Consider the following 21,713-nt stretch of genomic DNA (forward strand, 5'->3'; position numbering starts at 1 on the left):
TTTTATGTGAGGTATCTTTCCTGCCTTCAGTAATTGCCTGCTTCCTGTTCCTACAGTAAGAATGGTTCTAGGTCCTGGAGGTCTCTTGACATAGATTTCCTCTGCTTTCCTTTGGTTATTGTAAAGTTTGTTGGAGTTGGGTTGTGGGTTCAGGGTTCATACTTTGCTAGCAAGTAATGCCATGTTATCTATGATATCCTTTACCCTGATTTATGTAAGTGTTAATTTAAGTTTGTATAAAATCAGGCTCATAATGTCTTACTTTATCATTTTGGGTCTCAGAAATAAACTGAGTTGCTTCATGGAGAATGAGGAAGCCTTGTATTTACCTGATGTCTGGGTCTAGAGAGCTTAGAATATCCTATAGCCTTTTGCTATACCTCATATATTCCCTTCCCTCATTTTTGCAAGAAGATTCCAGAGAACATTACAGCCAGTGTAAGATTGTGTTCTTTTAGAGACACGCAAACTAAGAGACCTGCTGAGAAGTAGTAACTGCTGGTGATCACATGGCAGGTCTTGGTATCTGTATCATGACTCTTCCTGAATCCAGATCACTTCTTGTATATAAAGGCTTGCAACATCACGTCTCAGAGAAAATAAAGTAGTTCTTATTTTTCACTGTGTTTTAGCAGCATATCAGAACTGGATTTGCTCCTGGGTGGTATTTATCCTGTCTCCCCTATACTATGAAAAGGAAAACTTTCCCTTCTCTCATCTTTAAACATAGGACTTAATAAGTAAAACTTTGCTTTTCTGCTATGACTCAATCCCTCTTAGGACTTGGTCATTTGGGGGTAAAAAAAATCTCTAAATATGGAATGTTAGGTATTGATAACTCTGGAACAGATCTGGTAAGGGTTTTACACAAAAATCAGTGAACATTTCTAAACCAAAAAGAGTATATTCATTTTTAAAATAAAATTTGTATTTACTTAGAAGCATTCAGAATATCAACAAAACAGCTACAACATTTTTTTTTTTGTGATTACAGAGTGGTATTCAGTTCCAAGAAGAGTATATTCATAAGTAGACAAGCTGTCCCTCTGTCTGGTGTTGATGGCTCAAGGGAGGCAATGTTTGAAGGCAGACGGATATACTGGATGATCTTCCTATGCCACGTGAAAAACATAATTTAGTTATGGCTCAGAAATGACATTATGAAATTTTCTTTTACCTCAGGTCTTCAAAGTTCTGGGGAAAACCAGCCTAGTCTACTTAATAATAATTAGTAGTAATAATTAGGAGAACTTTCTCAAAATAAGTTTTTTGTATGAGGCATGTTTTCTTTAAGTTCAGGGTCACTCAGGTAACTAGTTTTCATTGTCTAGGAAAGATATATAACTTCTTTAATGGTCCAAGGGCTCTTGCATTCATTTATGTCTTCCTTTCTAGAAAGACTTTTTTGAGACGCATTCCCTGCAATTCATTCCATCTTTCTAATCCCATTGAGACTCTGACCTGAGGTTTTCTACAATCCCTGTGCTCTGAACTCTACACAGATATGTTACCCCAGGTGCACAGAAAACTTTTCTCTTGAAATCACAGCTTCCATCCTGTTCCAAGTTCAGTGCAGATACTTTCAAGGACTCTGCTTCGCTGATGTTCAGGGAGATATCTTGCTGGGGAGAGGGGATGGATGGAACATTTTCTTCATGAAACACTATAATCCAAATCTTGACACCAGTCTACAGCCTGTGTGGCAGGCAGCCAGACGAGGTAATGGTGCCTTTCTGTCTTCTTGCCCTTATCTTGCGGGACACGTAGGTCCTATTGAAGTGGAGGCTCATTAAACTCCAAGTCAAAAGAGTTCTGTGTCCTACAGCAGCCATGGTATTTTTTCATTCAGTGAGAGCCTCCCCACCCCCTACCAATTTAACCTCACTGGAGAGTTGTGAGTGATGCCTGGCATATCCTCTCACGAGGCTGAAGGCAGCCCAGGCTTCTGGCTGGCTGCAGTCTTATGAGAATCCAGAGTTGAAGCCATCACTTGGGTAATTGTTTCAGAGATGCTGGGAAAATGGCCCTGGCAAGATCAAAGAGGGAAGATGCTGCGGGTGGGCTGCTTAGTGAGCAGAGTGCACAAGAAGCAATAGAGCAGAATGTGGGAGGGCTGGCAGAAAAAGCTAGTGAGCCTTGTTCTTTGGTTTTAGGCTAGACTGAACCTTACAGAGATTCAGGAAGAAGGGGCCCAATGTTAAACTTTACTGAACTGCAGTAGCTGGTAGTGATTTACACATTGCATTGATAGCTCTTATTGGAATATCCAGTGCATTTTCCAAAGCCCTGTTGCCACTCCACCCAATTCTCCAAAACTGACTATCTTGTTTTACTCCATTTCCACAATTCTTAAAGGGCTGATATTTTTTCATCTTTCTGAATCCCTTGATACTTATTTGGCCTTTTCTATTTTTTTCTTTTTTGAGGCTTTAAAGATGCATAATTTTCTGCTACCACACCTATTCACCAAGTATCAGAACCAGTCCCCTTCTTTTCAGCATTAAAGGAATATGTCTTAGGTACAAACATTTGTGTGTCCAATACTCATAAATAATTTTAAAGCAGCAATAGGACTTTGTTGGTGGACATAAAATTTATACAGTGGTTATTATGATGGAGTGTAGTTTTGGATGGAAGTCTGAGGATATGAATCGGGTGCTTTAAAGGGTTGATAGGATTCAGATATAGTATGTATCTACCCAGGCATCTTCCTGGGTATTCTGCTGATGAATTGTTGATATATTTAGAGGGCATTTCATCAAAGGATGATGTTTCTCATATCTATGGCAGTGTATTTTCTTTGTAGTAAGTGTAGCTTCATCAAATGTGTTTAAAAGAGAAAGACATTATGTCCCCACACCAAATAGAGATAGAGTGTCCTCTCTGAGCTCAATTCTCTCAGTCTTTTCTATGATTTCTGTCTTGTTAAATTCCCAGATTGGAAGCCTTATGGATTTCTCTTTAGTTGTCTCTATATCATGAGCCCCATTCTTGAGGTAGGAAGTTTTTAAAGGTTGTTTTTTACTCTTCAGTTCTTTTAATATCCACCACTGCACCACAGCCTCTTGGCAATGGACAGAGGCAGCTTGCTAATACCAGGGTAGTGTTACAAAATTGCTTCAGTGTGAACTCTTACTTAGAGCCAGGGGCTCCTGGATAAGACTAAATCAGATCAAACTAAAATCGCTAAATTTCATGGAGCAGTACATAATTAGTTGTATGATAGAGAGGAGGAAAGAAAGTTATGAAAAAAAATTTTTTTTCTGTACTGTGGTTTGAAGGGCCTACACCTTGAGCCACTCCACCAATCATTTTTTATGATGGGTTTTTTCCAAGATAGGGTCTCTCAAACCTTTTGCCAGGGTTGGCTTCAAATTGTGGTTCTCCTGATCTCTCCTTCCTGAGTAGCTAGGATTACAGGCATGAGCCACTGGCACCCTGCTACTTGTAAAATTTATGAAATAGTGTTTATAGTTGTGAACAATAGGAAGGAAGAGGCAAATCAGACATAAGGAAGGCACTGGACATGGTTGTGTATTATTATCCTCAATGTCCTTGAGCAGATGGAGTGTTTGTATATGTTGGTGTTCATCGAGCCTGTATCAAAAGTTTGCCCCCTCTACCTACCCATCTGTAACTTTTAACCTTCAAAATATGTACAAATATATTATTATATTCCCTAGGAACCTGGCAAGAATTACCATCTTTTTACAGATTAGGAAATTAAAGTGCAGACATGAGGCAGTACAGTTAGTGATAAATCTAGGAGAAAACTGAAAGTATCTAACCATGTTCTTTGTCCACCAGTGAATAAATGGGAAAGTTAATGATTAATTCACTTCCTTGCAAATGACTAAGACAAGAGGTTAGCTTGAGGAGCCCTAGAAGTAACTTTTGCATAGCCATCCTTTAAAAAATAAGTTTGAAAGACACCCACAGTTGTTGGAAGGAGGAAAAGATGCCATCACGTGGTATTCATTTTCAGGGATCAGATTTTCCTGAGTCAGAAGGGGGTTAAGGGATCTGCCAAATGCTTGGGAATGGGTTCAAATTATTGCAGAAGTGCAATGGAAAAATATGATTGAGCTCAAGAGTATTTGTCTTGTTCTTCAATAGGCCGCCTTCCAGAGGTTCATTCTCCCAATTTCGTGATTCCTTTTTGAAAACTTACCCTGAGTAGGAACAATTTGAAACCTTTATCTGGGCTTGGCCAAGAAAAATAAATACATTTATGAGGGTGTGTGTTTATTTTTTAAATATATTTGCAATGCTTTGGCTATACTACAGCATGCTCATTTTGTCATTGCATGTGACAGTTCAGTTATTTAATATTATCTGGTCACCAAGGATGTATCCAGTGAGCTATAACTAGAACCTAGGAAAGCTACCAAGGAAAATAGTAGGGCCCTTCCCTAAAGTGATTTTAAAGGATACTGGCCTCCAATGGAACAGGAACTCTGTCTTTGCTTCCCACTACATCACTCATGCTCTCAGATATAGAACAGGACTTTGCACAAAATGAGCATTCAAAAAATATCTGGTGAATGAATGAAAAATCCACACATGAATAAAATATTACAAAATGATTGATTATAGTATATACATGATGAGAAACTATAGAGAAAAGCAACAATCAAGGTCAGGTAGGATTATTCAATGAAAAGCTCTTGGAGAATTTAGTGATTTTTGTGAGAAGGGATAAAGAAATGATCAGACTAATACAACGTTTGATCATTTGCATGTTCGACCTGTTAGAATTTTAAGGCAGTAGGAACCTAGAACATGGATAAAAGTATTTTAAGAGCCACATCTAAGAGGCTGGTGGAGTGGCTCAAGCAGTAGGGCTTTTGCCCAGCAAGCATGAGAACCTGAGTTCAAACCCCAGTACCATAAAAAAAAATATCTAAACTGAATGAGGGACAGTGTGACAATATATTGGATGATGAATTGAAACACAGTAAGTGGTTTGAGATATGAATTTAAGACAGCAGCTCTGTTCTCTAAAGAAGTGGAGAGGATGTGTAAAATGCCTTGAGTATGGTTGATACCTAATAAACACTGATGGAATGGCGTTCTAGCAGTAGGTTATCTGCTGTTATTTTTAAATAATGCAGTGCCATAATATGCTGCTTCATATTCTGTTATAGCAACTGTGCATAAGATGGGCCAGTTGTGTATGCATTGTGCACATACACATGTGTATATAAGGGGAGAACATCTAAAAGATGTTAGGTTATTATTTTAATAATTTAGTTATAAAATAAGTGGTTTTAAATTATGTTGCATACAAAAAGATAAGAGAATGAGAGAATATGAGAGATGTTAGTCAGAATTAAGACAAAATGATTGATTGGATATGGTGGACAAAAGAAAGAGGGAAATGCAATAATTCCAAGATTCTGAGACTAGAAAAATGGGGAAAATGATGATATAAAAAAAAGGTATATGTGGGAAATATGAAAGCAGTCCTAAGGCATATGAAATTTCAGAGTGTGAAATCTTGGAGTTAGTTAGAGATCTGTGACTGAAGATACTATAATAACATTAAATTACTAATAAAAGCAGTTGTTAGAAGTGTGGCATGAAGGAGATGTCCAGTAGTGCTGAAGTATTGAGCGACATTTCTCAACCTCACCGTTACTGACATTTGGGACTAGTCAAATCTTTGTTGGTGGTAGGAGGTGGTGGCAGTCCTGTATATTATAGGATATTTAGCAGCATCCCTGGCTTCTATCTACTAGTAGCAACCCACCCCCGACTGTGACAAAAAAGTCTCTATACAATGCTAAATGTCCCCTGGTGGGGGGAGGGATCACACCCAGTTGACTGGACCTTTTGTGGTATAGTAGGAGTGGAGTGGGGGGAGAAGGTGGATCTCAAAAGAATGATGGGGTTGAACAGTCTCAAAATGCATTGTGTCTATGTATAAAGATGGCATAAGGAAAACCCACTGAAAGCTGTTGAAAAATGTGAAGGGTACTGGGATGGGGGAAAGAGAGAGTAATAGAGGGGATTAATCTGATCAAAGTCCAATATATACATGTGCAAATACCATGGTGAAACCCCTTTGTACAATTAATATATGCTAATACAAAGTAAAGATCAAGGCAAAGAGTAAGAATGGTTTAGGGTACCATACTGAAAGAACATAGATTTGAGGAAAGCAAGGGAAGAGAGGCTTTGAGAAGTTTTGTTTAAATTGGCATTTTGTAAGAAAAGTTAAGTGGATAGAATTATTCCATTCACTGAATATCCAGGGGGAATTTGATTGAAATGATGGATTTACATGACTTCTTCTAGGGCCTCATGGATATGGGTCTTGATTAGAAACCCAAAGTGACTAATCTGTGGTTCTGAACACTCATTTTTCACATGAAGACCTGAGCCACTACTGTGGTTTTAGAAATTTCACTTGTTTGAATATTGATGACATAGAAAAATAAATCATCTAGGATCTTATGGAGAATAAGTATTCATATTATGTGGCCTGTTTCTTGTATGTGCGTGTGTGTGTGTGTGTGTGTGTGTGTGTGTATGTATACTAAAATAAAACTTTTTGTTTGTACCTCCAAAATGTGTCTGTACAGAATTCTAGAACCCCATTTTGCTTAGCCTTGTTGGATATTGGTTACTGCAGAAGGTAAAAATGGGACTCTGGGATCATAAATTATCTGGGAGTTCAAAGATCTTTAGAAGTCCTCTTAGGCTAGAGATGTGGCTCAACTGGTAGAGTATCTGCCTAGCAAGCATGAAGCCCTGAGTTCACACCCCAGTCACCTTAAATTATCTGTCTAGCCCAGGGCTTTTTCTGCTTTTTTTAAACTTCTTAAAGCCTCATGGGACAAGGTATTCCTAAGAAAGAATATTTTGTCCAAAGGCAATGAGGAGTGAAACACCAAAGGTTATTTTTGAACCTTAATGATACATCAGTTATGAAAAGATGGCAGTTAGCTGGTCATGGTGGTACATGCCTGTATTCCCAATCACTGGGGAGGCTGAGTCAGGAAGTTTGCAAATTTGGGGCTAGCCTGGGCTACATAGTGAGATCCAGTATCAAAGCAACAAAAAGATGATGGAGTGAGCTAAGGTGGGAAGACCGACAGTACAAATATGAATGAATATGAATACACACAACAGAAAGCTATGGCAATCTTTTTATTCAAAGTTTTATATAGAACTCTAATGCATAAAATACATAATAGTGGAGTTATTTGATTCAAATCATCTACCATAGTGGCCCCTTAAGTTCCTGTACAAAATACTAAGACTATGGAACATGATTTTAAAACCTCCAGGGTCTGGCAAAATTTTTTTCTGTAAATGACCAGATAGTAAAAAGTTTTAATTTTGTGGGTCATGCAGTTTCTGTTGTAACTGCTGTAGCTGTACTCTGCCATTATGGCTAGAAGGCAGCTATCAACACTATGTAAATCAATGGGCATGGCTTCATTTGGCCTGCCACTGGCCATTTTGGTTTACTGACTTCCGAAACACCCCCTTTTTTTTGTAACAAATGGAGTCTCTGAGGCTGAGAACAGGGAAGCAACTTTCCATTAATGATAGACCTAGGACTAGAATCTAAATCTCTCCATTGTCACTTAACCTTTCATTGTTCTGTCAAATAGAAATTTAAAAAACATTATTGTTATGCTGGGTTAGGGGTACATTGTGACATTTAAACAAGTTCTTACAATGTGCCAAATATATCATAATTGAATTCATCCCCTCCATAATTCTCCTTTATCTCCCCCCATTCCTAGAACAGTTTCAACAAGCAAAGTTTTGGGGGGTGTGGTGTGGGGTGTGTGTGTGTGTGTGTGTGTGTGTGTGTGTGTGTCTCTTTCTGGGGGAGAATGGCTATATTTTAATTAAACAGTGATGTGATCATTCAAGTTACTTAGAGAATGTGAGATACATTAATGCTATCTGGAATAAATGTTCAAAGTTAAGAGGAGTGGAACATGGCTGACTGGGTGTTAACTATTTCTCTAAAGAAGAGAAAAATAACTCTGAGTACTTCTAGTACCAGATACTCTACTAAGTACTTCATGCGTTACCTCACCAATCCTTATAGAGGTGTATCACATTATGATCATGTCCATGTTACTGATGAGTGAGTAAATGCAACTTCAGGTGGAAAATGGAAAAGGAGACTCAGAGAAACTTCCCTCAAGTTGCATACCAAGTGAGTGGGAGAGCCAGGATTTGGACTTGGGCAGTCTGAGGCCAGAACTCAAACTATATGGCTTCTCTTTTCACCTAAAAAAGAACCGATGACATTTCTGATGGCATTGAAAGGGTAAAGTTGAGGACCCAGCTGCTATAATTACTAATCTAATATTTGAGGAACTTAGCACTAGAGATAAATTTATAGAGGAGAGGCAAAGAGGAAAAGGGGATTCATCATGAGGAAAGTAAAACTTAAGCATGTAAAATGCAGAGTTACACCATATAGATCTTTGTCCCTTTCTATATGTAGATGAGACCTATAAAACAGAGAGTGTATAACTTAGAAGATGGCTGACTTTGTTAGTTGCATCTATAACATCTTGCACTGGTACACCCAAGAGTTATTTTCTATCCTAGCTTATTTAGAGATCAAACATTTGCTAGGTGATCATGGTGTTTATGGGTGAGCAGTAGTCTTTCTTCTATAGAAGGTATGAGAACTATGTTTGTTACCTTGAGAAAACTATCCCAGTAACAAACCATAATGGGATGTTTCTTGGCCTGCTTTGTGGAATTTATCTGACTTGCATGCCTATCTTCAGCCAATTCAGAGAACTCCCTGGGCCTTTATTGCTTTTCCCTTCCAGGAGGTTGGGTGAGTGACTTCTCTTGCTGGGGGTACTTTTGCCTAGGATATTTAGGTTTTATTTTTTCAAGAAAAGCAGGGCATGGAGAGATCTACATGGCCCTGAACTGCTTATTTTTCAGTTTTCTGAGCTTACATTGCAGTGTTTTACCATCAAGGCAAGAAGTGCATGCTACCTAAGTTTAATCACCTTTAAGTGTAACTACTGTAAGCCTTCGTAATTATAGTTAACATTCTCTGCATTAACATTGCACTGCTCCCTTAGGGTTTTCAGAGTGACTCACAAATAAATGCATTCAACTTTAAATAGCTCCTGAGGATTATAGAACCCCCAAAAGCGAAGGATAGAGCATGTTTCCTGCTCTTCAGTTATTCAAAGCTTAGTAAATAGGAAGGCAGAGGCGTCCATGACCTGAGAGTTTTGGTTGCCCTAAGCCAGTGTTATTACAAATAGTCACATGCCTCAGGAAAGAAAGGTTTAAACTTATTGAGAGAAAGAATATGATGATTTTTGTTTTATTTACTAGGAAAATATCCAATGGATAAACACATCTAAGCTTAGAACTTGTCTCAGCTGGTTTACAAAGATAGATTGAACAAGGCTTGGAATGAAAGGAAATGTTAAGTATAAAAAAATCAAAAAGTTTTTGTTTCTCAATCACTTGAGCAAAGCATACCAAAAGTCTGATAGGAAAATATAAGGTAAGTTTCTTTCCACCGAGAGAAAGTTCATCAAATTCTAATTTGGGGGAAAAGGCAGTTCTAAGAATAGAAGTATTTCCCCACCATTACATGCCAGTGGTGTTGGACTGGAAATTCTAGAGTAGTGATTTACCATGAATGAATTAACCTGGTTTCTGCAACAGGAGAGTCAGATTGATCCTGTTGTTTTGGCCCCAGCTAAATGGCTGTGGGCAATGCTGATAGGGTGAGTAACTTCTTACATTGCAATTGTCTGTCTTGCTCAAGGTCTTGTGAATTTGTTGAAAAGTCAAAATTGAATTCTTGAGTCTGTTTTTAAACAGGTTATCAATAACATTTTTAATCTTAATCTTAACCATGAAGGTCCTTAACCATAGACTTCCATGAGAGCAATAATGACAGATGGGCCCACCTGCAAGAATTTTTCCTTTACAAAGAGTCTACTGGTTGATTTATTAGCATTGAAGTGTACCCCACAAGGACTGTGAGAAATAGAATCTGTCCTTTAGCTAGCAAGATTGTTAAGGTTGCCCTTTCCTCTATCTTCTTGGGTATCCAGAATATGTATATCTTCTTTAAGGCTCTCTGTGAGCCTCCTCATTCCTTCACTGCTATGGAGCCAGCATTTGTCTTATAAGTTACAAGGGTACAAAGAACTCACATTCTTATTCCCAATTGTTTTGACTTTTGGGATATGACTTACAGCCTTGCAAAGAGGAAGAATCATGTTTGATTCACTTGGTCTTAGATTTGGTTGCTTATTTTGAGTCTTTAGGGATCTTTGAAGGTCCCAAGATAGAAGTTGAGAGATAACACATCAACTCTGGCTCATGAGATAGAAATCATAAGTAATCTGTGGCCTTTTCATAAAGAACAAGTAAAGCAGTGCTGGTCAATGAGGAGCCTAAAAACATTTGAATCATTGCATGGCAGCTTTACTGTTAAAAAGCAGAAGAAACTTTTCAGCAGAACGGTGTTGGATTACATAGTGAATTACCAGGGACAAACTTGAAAAAGATTGGTCTGGCCTCCTTGTACCTTCAGCTGTTGCCTACCTTTTTTCTCCCATCTGGAAAGGAGACCACATATAAAATGAAGTGGGCTTCCTTTTCATACCAACTTAAATCTTTGTCCCTAGAGAGCCACCCCACCCCACCCCCGTTCTCCCAGTTTTTGAACTGTACTGTAACAGCTAAAATGAGACATACCTGTCCCCAGTATATTTCAATTTAGAGTGAAGAATAGCAGAGGCAAGGATATTCATAGATAAAAACCTGAAAAACTTGCCTTTAAAGCAATGTTCTAAGGGGAGTATATTTTGGGAATATGTAAAGATAGGAAAGGAGGAAGAGATTCAAGAGGGGCTCCTAATTTCCTATCTGTTCTCACATTGTTTGTATGAAAAATAAAAGGCAATCAGCTGCTCATCACATCTTTTGTCCTCAGAGTTGGACTCTGAGACAGAAAGAAATCTAAACATAAGACTGGATTTGGGGGCTGCATAGATGACTCTGTCGTTTCCTTTCCTTCCCCTTGCAAATCTCTCGATGTGGATTTTCAGCTGAAAAAGAAGCAAGTGTATGTAGATAAGGTGGAGAAGATGCAGCAGGCCCTTGTGCAGCTCCAGGCAGCATGTGAGAAACGTGAGCAGCTGGAGCACCGACTCCGGACACGACTGGAGAGGGAACTGGAATCCCTCCGACTCCAGCAGGTATGGAGAGCTTAAGGAAAGAAAGAAAAATAAAAGAATGAGAGAAAAGAGATTATTCCTGGTTGCTTTTTTTTTTAAGTTGCCATTTTGCAGGAACACAACAAATGCATACTTACTTTATAATTTTGTCCCAGCCTGATCCTACACAAGGCTGCTTCTACACTGTAAATATGAAGGGTACTTACTTCCTTAGCTTCCTTTCCCAGAAAAATCCTTAACACATTTAGAATTTTGGACCTTTTATTTTTACATAAACCAGACAATAGACCCTATAAGAGATGAAGCTGCTATACAAATAGACTCTTAGACATCTTAGAATTGGGAAGTAGTCTTTAAGAAGTCTTCTGGCCATATCATTCCTTGGGTTTAGTGGAGATGAAATCAAGACCCAGAAAAGGTTACATAATCCCCTAAAATGACAGAAATTAGGGGGAAGTTAGGAATAAAGTCCTAGATTTTTAAAATTCCCATTTCCTTGTGTACCATGCTGGCAGGCAAGCATGCTAGATTTTACTCTATTGATCTACTTTCTGGGCAGCATGACACTGTCATATAGCAGGTGTTTTCCTTATTAAAGGAGTCTCACATTCAAACCCTAGTCCTGTAGCTTTAGGAAAATATCTGAATTCCCTTTCTTTCTGAATCAGTATTTAAACTAGGCTTCAAAATGTAGCCCACTGGTAGAGCACTTGCTCAGCATGCACAGGCTTTGGGTTCCATCCCCAGCACTGCCAAAAAAAAAATCTAAAGTAGTTTGGAGAGTAAGCCTGTCAAGTGGAACTCAGACACCATAGTTGTTCTCATAACCTTAGGAGTCTTGGTATCTCCCTTAACAGCGCCAGGGCAACTCTCAGCCCACCAATGTTTCAGAATACAATGCTGCTGCACTGATGGAGCTCCTGCGGGAGAAGGAGGAGAGGATTCTGGCCCTGGAAGCTGATATGACAAAGTGGGAGCAGAAGTACTTGGAGGAGAACGTGATGAGACATTTTGCTCTGGATGCTGCTGCAACTGTAGCTGCCCAGAGGTAAGTAGTTGGCGGGATGACCACTATTTGAAGAGTATGAGTGGGAAGACCAGATAGATAACTGATTCATAGGTTTCTCAGTGTTTGGTTTCTCTTACTACTCCATTTTTCTCCAATTTCTATTCCTATGTATTTTCTTTCATCTGGCTGTGGGGACCGAGGGCCAAGGATTTGAAAACAAAAGTTCCCTTATGAACTACATTAGAATCATAGTTGAGCTTGCATCAGGAGCTGGAACACTGTAGATTGGACCAACTGAATATTTGCACACCTCCTTCAACCAGAGCCATAAATCCTTTTAGCCATGTGTGCACATTGTTTAGCCCCAGGACTGGAGTGAAAGCCCCTCCAGAGAAATGCCACTCAGAAAGTAAATGTCACTCAAGAGTGGCTGCTGCCATTTGATAGCTCTGGCTCATCCTGGGCATGTCAAAGGCTGGGCTGAACATGAATCCATTGCTGCCCTTTAAAAAAGTCTATATTTTAAGACCACATTCTCTGTATTCCTGAGTTCATCTCATGTAAGCAGTCCCATTCCATCTGGTACAGGAGAGAAAGTGGTGGGAGGGGTTCTATTTTTGGTTTATTATTTGTCTCCCTTTATATATTATAAAATTAATTATTAACTCTTAGAGGAAACAATTGTTCTTATGTAGTTTATAGTGTTGCTGTTTATAACCATTAGCTAGGAAGGGAGGGAGGGAGGGAAGAAAGAAGGAAGGGAGGAAGGAAGAAGAGGGAGGGAGGGAGGGGGAAGGAAGGAAGGAAGGCAGACAAAAAATTAAGTTCAAATCAGGTGATAATGGTCAGAGACTCAGTCTGGAGTTGGGTATCAAAGGTGGACTATGGCATATTGTACCCAGACAGGTTTCTCTCCAGGAAGTAATTAAAAGCAGCAGTGTTGTTTTTATCAATCTCCCAAATGTGATAAGCCAACAGAGCCTAGAAGCACTCACCAGACTTTGGGCTAGGATATGCGTGTATGTAGGGAGCTATAGGTAAATTTATTTTTGAGTCCTTATGCTGAATCAGAAGAGGGAGATCAATGTTTAAGAACTGAACTGGTGCTTTCTTAACCCAATCCTGATTCTCCAGAACATCTTCCATCTCGCTAATAATGTGATTAGCATACCCTAGATATCCCTTATACCTTTAATAGATTGAAGCTGCCTGTGACTTGATTTTTGACTGAAGCTTCCCTGAATTTGTTTTCTGAGGAGGGCCTACTCAGAACATGGCACTGTGGTAGTAGAGTACAAAGAAGCCCCAACCATGCCAGAAGATGGACACAAGATTCAGAGGCAGATTTGAAGCAGAATTTAACCTGTGAGGTCCCATGGAAACACTTGTGCCCAGCACTTGTTCAGAAGATATTAATGAAAACCTAACACTGAATGCATTGTTATTATTGGGTGCTAGAGAGATGCTGGGTAATTTTGTCATCTTTGGGCAGATGTTTAGAATGATATAGCTTATAAGGTTGTACAGTATGAAAATGTGTTAGAAAGCAGGGGTTCGTGGTACTGACTCCAAACATGGAGTCCAGGTGCTTCCTTCCTACCTCCCTCCCTTCCTATCTTCCTCTCTCCCTTCTTTTCTTCCTTCCTTCCCTCCCTCCCTCTCTCCTCCTCCTTTCCCTCCCTCCCTTCCTTCCTCTCTTGAGAGCAATATCAGGAGAACTTCAATTTAAATTGCACTCCTTTAAATTACCAGATAAACAGTTTTCATGTAACCACTATTTTTTAGCAAAATAGCCATTCTTTTTATTTAATATGAAAAAACACAGCCCATTCCCATCTACTAGGAGCACCCTCTACCACCTACCACTAGCAAACATTCCAGAGCTGGACAATGTACCTTTTTGCCCGATACTAATCTAGCTCACAGGAGAGATAGAGAGGTAGAGAGAATGATTCAAATTCCTGTAAAATGAGAGATTTGGACTAGGTGATTTCTCTAGGCTCTTCTATTTCTAGGATTATACTGTATTCACAAAGATATTTCCTCTTATGCTTTGCCATGGAGATTGGTTTCCTTTTCCTCTTTTCTTTCTTCACAAGAAAGCAAATTTAGGAGTAACATTCAAAAAACTTTATTTCAGACTCTGTGGGCTCTTCTGCCTCTTTCATGAAGATTTCTCTCCATTCCTTTTCTATTTTTTCTAGTCTTCCTACTGTCATCCGTAAATACAGGTATTAAGATTCTGTCCTCCGTGTTAAAAGCTCTATATTTTCTTTACTTTCAAAACAATATTGAAGTTCCTAGAACATCGACTGCATGTGGAAAGTGCTCAAAATTTACTTGAGAAGAAGGGCAGAAGAAAAGGAAATAAGGAAAGAAAAAGAAAGAAGGGAAAGAGATATTCTAATATTAACTTAAAGCCCTAACTTTAGAGACACATTTTAATAGCCTGTTTGGTATCTGTGTATTCTGCTACTATCACAAACTTAATATTCCAGACCTCACAGGTAGCTCTCAGGCAAATGACAAGTTTCACAATTAGGGCATCTTCTTGAGAGACATAAATGGTAGTTATAAAAGATAAAATAGAAAGGCAGAAGAGCCCATGGGTTCCAACAGACAGTCAGGCAAAGCAGAATAAATCAATGCTTTTTGGCTTATTTAAATTTAATATTTGAGCCAGTTGTAGTGGCTTCCACTTGTAATCCTAGCACTCAGAAGGTGGGGGCAGGAGGATCATGAGTTTGAGGCCAACCTAAGTTACATAGTGAGATCCGATTCAAACAAAAAATAAAAACAAAATAAAATATTTAAAATATTTTTGCTACTCAAAGGGATACTGTGGAATTTATTTTATTTATCAAAAATGTGGTAGTGCTTATTATACCCGGTGTTCTTTTGAGCACTTACTACTTACCCTCATAGTATTTGAGGTAAGTACTACCATTCATTCTGCAAAGGAGGAAACTGAGGAACAAAGGAGTTAAATAAGTCCCACGATGACACACACCTACTAAAGAGCACGAAAATTAGGATTTAAATCTATATTTTCTCACCTTAACTGCTGTACTCTGCTGCCTCCCTGGATATGGTGGCTCAAAGGTGAAACGGGGATCATCAGCTGTTAGGTGAGCTACTTGAGGTTTATTGGAAATATTATACATAATCACAATAAAAACTACCTACGTTAAAGCTCCGTGTTGTTGTGTCTCTAGGGAGGCCTTTCTAGTTGCTTAATGTACATGAAGGGAAATCACTACCAAAGTGGAGTCCCTATTTATTCCCAGAAGACCCAATTTGGCCATGTAGATTTTGAGTTTCAGCTCACTAACAGTGAATTTATTTCTGAGGAGCAGCAAAAGGACAACAAGATAACACACCCAATCAACCATGTAATTTATTGCTTTGTATTTAGTGAAACTGGTTGTTATCTTTCTCTAAACATATGACTGTCTTCAAGACACTTTTACTCCAATGTTCCTAAAATCAAAAGCCATCACAAAGATTTCCAGAAATCTTCTCTTGGTTTCCTACGATAGTGAGCAGTATTCCATCATTCAAATTAGAAATAACAAAATTCTCATTCATTCTTCCCTCTCTTTAATACCACATTGAAATAGCCTCCAAGTTCTATTAATTGTACCTCCTATGGTCTGTTTTCATCTCCCTTGCCACTTCACTGGTTCATGTTTTCATTATCTCTTGCTGAGATTATTACAATCACTTCCCTGACTGGTCTCATTCCAGTGTCTCCTCTAATCCCTTCATCATATTTCAGCAAGAGATAATTTTATCTTCCTAAAGCCTGGGACAGGTCATTTCATTCCCCTCAAAAAGCTCTAGTAATTTTCAATGCCTATTAGAATAAAGTGCAAACTCTTTTCTGCAGTGGTTAATTATTTACTTTTTGTTATCCCTTGCAAGCTTCCTATAGCCAGGGATTATTCCATTTTTCCCTGTCTCCAGTCTCCTAGTGACTTCAAACACAGTGCTCTGCTTATTGTAGAATTCATGTAGTATGGAAACAAAAGGCTGCTGCCTATAGGAAAAGATGAACTTGGAGTTTAAATGGCCACTAGGTGTTTTAATTAGGTGGTTATGGGTGACATTTTCAATAGTAATTTGAGCATTGTGATTGGGATAATGTCATTAGAGAAAGAAGGAAAGAGAAGATGTCGGGGGGCGGTGCTGATAAAAACTGTTTAATTAAGAATTTGAGATGGGGGATATCAAATTGAGGAGTATGTGGTTTAGGGTTTGCAGGCTGTGTTTTCAGACTGCAGCCAGCATCTCTCTCCTGATGTTCTTCAGGATAGTTTTAGAGAATTGGAAATTGTTCTTTAAACACTGTGCTTGCTTGCTTTTCCCAAATCCATTGGCTTCATAGACCTAGTCTTCCAGTGGGAAGATTGATGCTCAGAGCTGTCCTGGCAGCTCTGTATGAATTCACTAAGTGCCCCACATTTTCAAGCTCCATTCCTGAGGAGTTCACAGTATCCATATCAATTAGCTGCCAAGGCCCTGTGTACCAAAAATGGTCTTTCATGCAATGAAAGTGGCAGTAGGCCAACAGTAGTTCCCCCAGTGACAAACTGTACGTTCAAGCCCCCAATGTCCATAGACACTATGCAATTTTTGAGAGCCTGGCTCTAACGTCTCAGCCATCAGTTCACATTGGCACTCTGTAGGGCAGGGATAGCCTCCAGGATTATGCCAATGGCTGCAGTTCTTTCAAGTTGTGTTGTCTTATATGTTATTCTCCTCTTATGTATTCAGTTCTGTCTTAATATTAAATAGATTTGTTAAGTGCTTTTACTGTGCCTGCTGGTGTGTAATTTTACTTTTACGTATAATTTTACGTATTTATGTTTTTTTACGTATAATTTTTTTTTTACGTATAATTTTACTTTATCAATGATGAGATGAAGATACAATTGCGGTTCCCATTTTGATTATGGGTACTGAGGAAACTGAGGCTTAGAGCAGGTAACTGATTTTCTGAGGTCAGAAAGTTCATTAGTAGTTGAGTACTTGAAGAAGCTGGGTATTGCTTGACTCAGGTGTTGGAGTGTAGTCAGAGCCCTGCTCTCAAGCTCTATGCGGTGCTGTTTCTTCTTGCAATGTCCAGTAGGACTATAAGCAAGTGAATTGTACTGGAGGAAGCACAGGTGTTAAGATATTTTGAATTTAGCAAATGAGTCATTGTATCCCCCTCTCTTCTTGCTCTTTAGTTATTTCTCCCCTCTAGTAAGTGGTTTCCACTTTGCATGTAAGCTATGAGCAGTGGTTTTGCAGAGGATCACCAGACTTTCCAAGCATTAATGTAAAATTTCCACCTCATATTCCCTTTCCACTTCACCCCCATTCTCAGTGGTCATAATCTCAAAGCTGAGAGAACATAGCAAGCTGCCAGCAGAAAATGTGTCTAGAGTTCTCCCCTATCTCCTCATTTGAGTAGGAAGCACAGTAAAACACGACCACTTCATTGTTCTTCAGGCTGTTGTTTGATTTTCTGTGTGACTGGTATAATTCCATCAGTATGCTCCTCAATCCTAAAACCTGTCTGTATTCTTCCCTCCTTATCTCTGTCATTCTTTCTGTATATGTCTCTCTCTGTCTCCCTCTGACACGTGCACACACGTTTTTTCCTTACTTTTTTGGTCTTTGAGTTAATGACCTGAGACACTTTCAGATGAAACTTGATGTTCCCTTATGCAAGAGTACAATCACTTCGTTGGGGTAAACTCACTGATTTGGTGCTAGAATAGTTCAGATCTAGTTTAGATAAGGAAATGAGTGATACTGAGTCAAAGGCCCTCTTTGTCAACTCTCCATGCTCTACCTGTTCTTAGCTGTTGGTGTTTCTATTGTTTCTAGCCCTCACATTGTAGTTACAGATACTCATCTGACACAGTAAGCTACTAAGTACACACTGATTTCCTTCAAAGTCTAGCCTTTGACCTTCATGGCTGTCATGGGTATAAAGTGCAATATAGTCATATTCCTGTTGCTTGGTCATGATTTAAAAACTTTAAGGGACTATCTGCCAAAAGGTGTGGGGGAAGATGCCTGACTAGTTCTGAAGGGAAGCATGTTCACATTTCATAGAATCCCTTACTGACTTTGTCAGCCAGGTCCATGACAACAACTTCTTCTACCCTGAAAGCTATAACTATTTTGGAGGGTCTTACCAGTAAGTCACCAGGAAACAAACTATTCCTATTTAAAGACTTTCCAACAAAAAAACCTCCTTGACATTCATTAAATTTACTGCCTGCCTATCATCTTCACTGCTGTTTTCCTCCCTAGGGATACAACAGTCATCAACCATTCTCCTAACACCAGCTATGACACAGCTCTAGAAGCTCGTATCCAGAAGGAGGAGGAAGAAATCTTGATGGCCAATAAGCGTTGCCTGGACATGGAGGGCAGGTAAAATGTTAATGTGGACCTGGATGGACCTAAGAAGTTGGTATAGATCAGTACAGATAGATCAGTAGTGAAGGACAAGTACCTTTATTCTCAACTGGAGAATCAGGTCATATAGCCTTCCCCACCCCACCCCTTCATCCCTGCAAGCTTGTTACTTCAGATTTGAGATGTGATTACCTTTACCTTGATCATTCTTGCTAACTGTAGAATTCCAAGTAAGACTGCTATACTCTGCCTTTGCTAATTATTTTCTGTCTACCTGTACCAGAGCTGAATTGTTGACATTTTCACATTGGAGTATTCTTTCTGGTTCTGTACCTCAATCGTATGGCAACTCAGACTTCTTAGCAAAAGAACATCCATTCAAACTGGGAGTTAGGGCACCTGATACGTGGGATCATTTACTTATTACCTGAAGGTTCTGGTTCATTTATAGAAGACCTCCTCACCTCACCAAACACATTGTTTCCATTGACTCAGTTTCTTCACAACAGCACCTGCTATGTTGCTTCTTTCATATACAGCCTTTGTTTTTGCTAACACTTGACTTTGACCTTAAGAAAATACAAGCAGCAGTTCTTAGATATTCCTTTGTATTCACGTGGATGTGCAGAAGGATGTGTTTTGTTTTTTTTAAAACAAAACTCAAACTGTAGCACACTGACCTTTGTCTTCCCATTCAGAACTAACCAGAACAGCACTTAGTCAAAAAGGTAATAGAAGCTCAGGTCCACATAGGCAGTGAGACCAGAACCCAGAGGTAGCAACAAGGTTTTTATATGTTCTTTGTCTTGATTTCTAGGATTAAGACCCTCCATGCCCAGATTATTGAGAAAGATGCCATGATCAAAGTGCTCCAGCAGCGCTCCCGGAAGGAACCAAGTAAGACAGAGCAGTTGTCCAACATGCGGCCAGCAAAGTCTCTGATGTCCATTTCCAATGCCGGGTCAGGCTTGCTCTCCCACACATCCACTCTGACTGGTACCCCCATCATGGAGGAGAAGCGGGATGACAAGAGTTGGAAGGGCAGCCTAGGTAATAATAGTAAATAAGGAAAATCATGTTTAAAGAAAGCCCTTACCTTACTAAGTACATCACACAGCAGGGAAAAGGAGCAGTGGCCCAGTTTCTAGAGAGGAAGATGTACCAGATTAGGATTTTTCCCTCCTGAGGGGCTACTACATACCCAGGAGCTCCTCCACACTGTGAGGTTTCATGGTTGAGAACATCAACTTGAGGCCAAATCCTAAAAAAAAAAAAAAAAAAAAACGAATCCTGAGTTCTTTTTGGGTGGAATGGAAGATAACCTCAATTTCATCTAAAAACTTCTCAGATTTGGCCTTTGTCATGTGGGAGCCTAATCTTTGTCCAAAGTCCACGTAGATTTCATGTCATGAAAAAAATTTTAATTCCAGCATTTCTGTGTTCCTTCCTCCTCTACAATAGGAAGACTCAGAGTTCTCATTAAGCTAAATGGAGTTGAGTAGCAGGTTTTAGTTACCAGAATGTTCCAATATGAGAACAGAATGTATTTTTTCATTCCGTTACTATCCATTCTGTCTCTTCTAATCAAAATCTCAGAAGTACGATAGATAACACGAGGCACATTTTTAGAGCTTAGGGAAGCAACATGAGGCACATTTTTAGAGCTTGGGGAAGCAAACTAAATACATTTTTTATATTTTAGCTCTTTCTGTTGTTTTCAATACCTTCCTTGATCCTCTGGCATTTGCAGTGTCCTTTAATTAGAGTAAACATTCTGGTAAACCTGATCATGGTCTGAACCTTTGATCACATGATTATTAGGACCCTCAAGTGTATCCACAGACTTCCCCCACACACCCATGGCCCTTTTCAGCTCTTTGGTAATGTGTAGTGTTGGTTATAACTGGAACAGACTAGAATTCTAACAACTTGATGAAACTCAACCACCATTGAAAAAGTAAATCAAAGTAGATACCCTGAACACTTACAGGTTTAATACATGGTGCTGTGAATTGAATAATGAGGGCAAGAAGAAATCTTCTAAATCCAAAAGCATCTTTTTTTAATCTGTGGTGAGAGGTACCTGACTCCAGAGGTTCACTGGAGGCAAAAATAAAGAATTTAGACTCATTCACATTTCTCCTGAACTACAAAAGAGAATAGCTTATCAGATATCTGGTTTGAAATCACCTACTGTTCTCTAACATCTTTCCCTGCTTCATTTGTAGGTATTCTCCTGGGTGGAGACTACCGTGCTGAATCTGTTCCATCCACACCCTCACCTGTGCCCCCTTCCACTCCTCTGCTCTCGGCTCATGCCAAGACAGGTAGCCGAGACTGCAGCACCCAAACCGAACGTGGAACGGAACCAAACAAAACTGCAGCTGTTGCTCCCATCTCTGTTCCTGCTCCAGTTGCTGCTGCTGCCACTGCTGCTGCCATCACTGCCACTGCTGCCACCAGCACTGCCACTGCTGCCACCAACACCACAATCATGGTAGCTGCTGCTCCAGTTGCTGTTGCTGCTGCTGCTGCTCCAGCTGCTGCTGCTGCTGCCCCATCTCCAGCAACTGCTGCTGCTATTGCTACTGCTGTTGCTCCAGCTGCTGCTGCTCAGATTCCAGCTGCCGCATCTGCTGCTGCTGCTGCTCCTGCTGTTGCTCCTGTTCCTGCCACTGCTGCCGCTGCTGCTTCTGTTCAGGTTGCTCCAGCTGCTCCAGCTCTGGTTCCAACTCCAGCTCCAGCTCCAGCTCCAGCTCCAGTTCCCGTTCCTGCTCCAGCAGCAGCTCAGGCTTCTGCTCCGGCTCAGACTCAGGCACCAACTTCAGCTCTGGCTGTGGCTCCTCCGCCAGCTCCAACTCCAACTCCAGCTTTGGCTCAGGCTGAGGCTCCTGCAAGTCCAGCTACCAGTTCTGGACCACGTTGTTTGTCTATACCAAATTTGACCTGCAATCTAGACAAGACAGGTAATAATAATTCTGTGTATCAGGTAGCTTTTGGGTTTGTTCTCAAATACAGATCTATTTGTTGGTGTCTGCTATTTAGGCAGAGTTTGTCATTTGGACTGAGTTTTTCATGTT

The 21,713-nt window shown here is 39.8% G+C and overlaps 1 protein-coding gene across 3 annotated transcripts in view; it reads left to right on the plus strand.

Annotated features, from left to right (window-relative positions):
• The window catches only part of Amot (angiomotin), a 65,010-nt gene that overhangs the window by 39,378 nt on the left and 3,919 nt on the right, over positions 1–21,713 (plus strand). For all 3 annotated transcript variants that reach the window (XM_074064133.1, XM_074064134.1, XM_074064135.1), the window contains 5 exons: positions 11,079–11,228; positions 12,065–12,255; positions 18,526–18,648; positions 19,451–19,683; positions 20,862–21,599. In XM_074064133.1, coding sequence (XP_073920234.1) covers positions 11,079–11,228; positions 12,065–12,255; positions 18,526–18,648; positions 19,451–19,683; positions 20,862–21,599 — 1,435 coding nt within the window. The remainder of the gene's footprint in view (positions 1–11,078; positions 11,229–12,064; positions 12,256–18,525; positions 18,649–19,450; positions 19,684–20,861; positions 21,600–21,713) is intronic.

The sequence above is a fragment of the Castor canadensis genome, chromosome X (assembly GCF_047511655.1).
Source record: "Castor canadensis chromosome X, mCasCan1.hap1v2, whole genome shotgun sequence".
NCBI classification, from domain to species: Eukaryota; Metazoa; Chordata; class Mammalia; order Rodentia; family Castoridae; genus Castor; species Castor canadensis.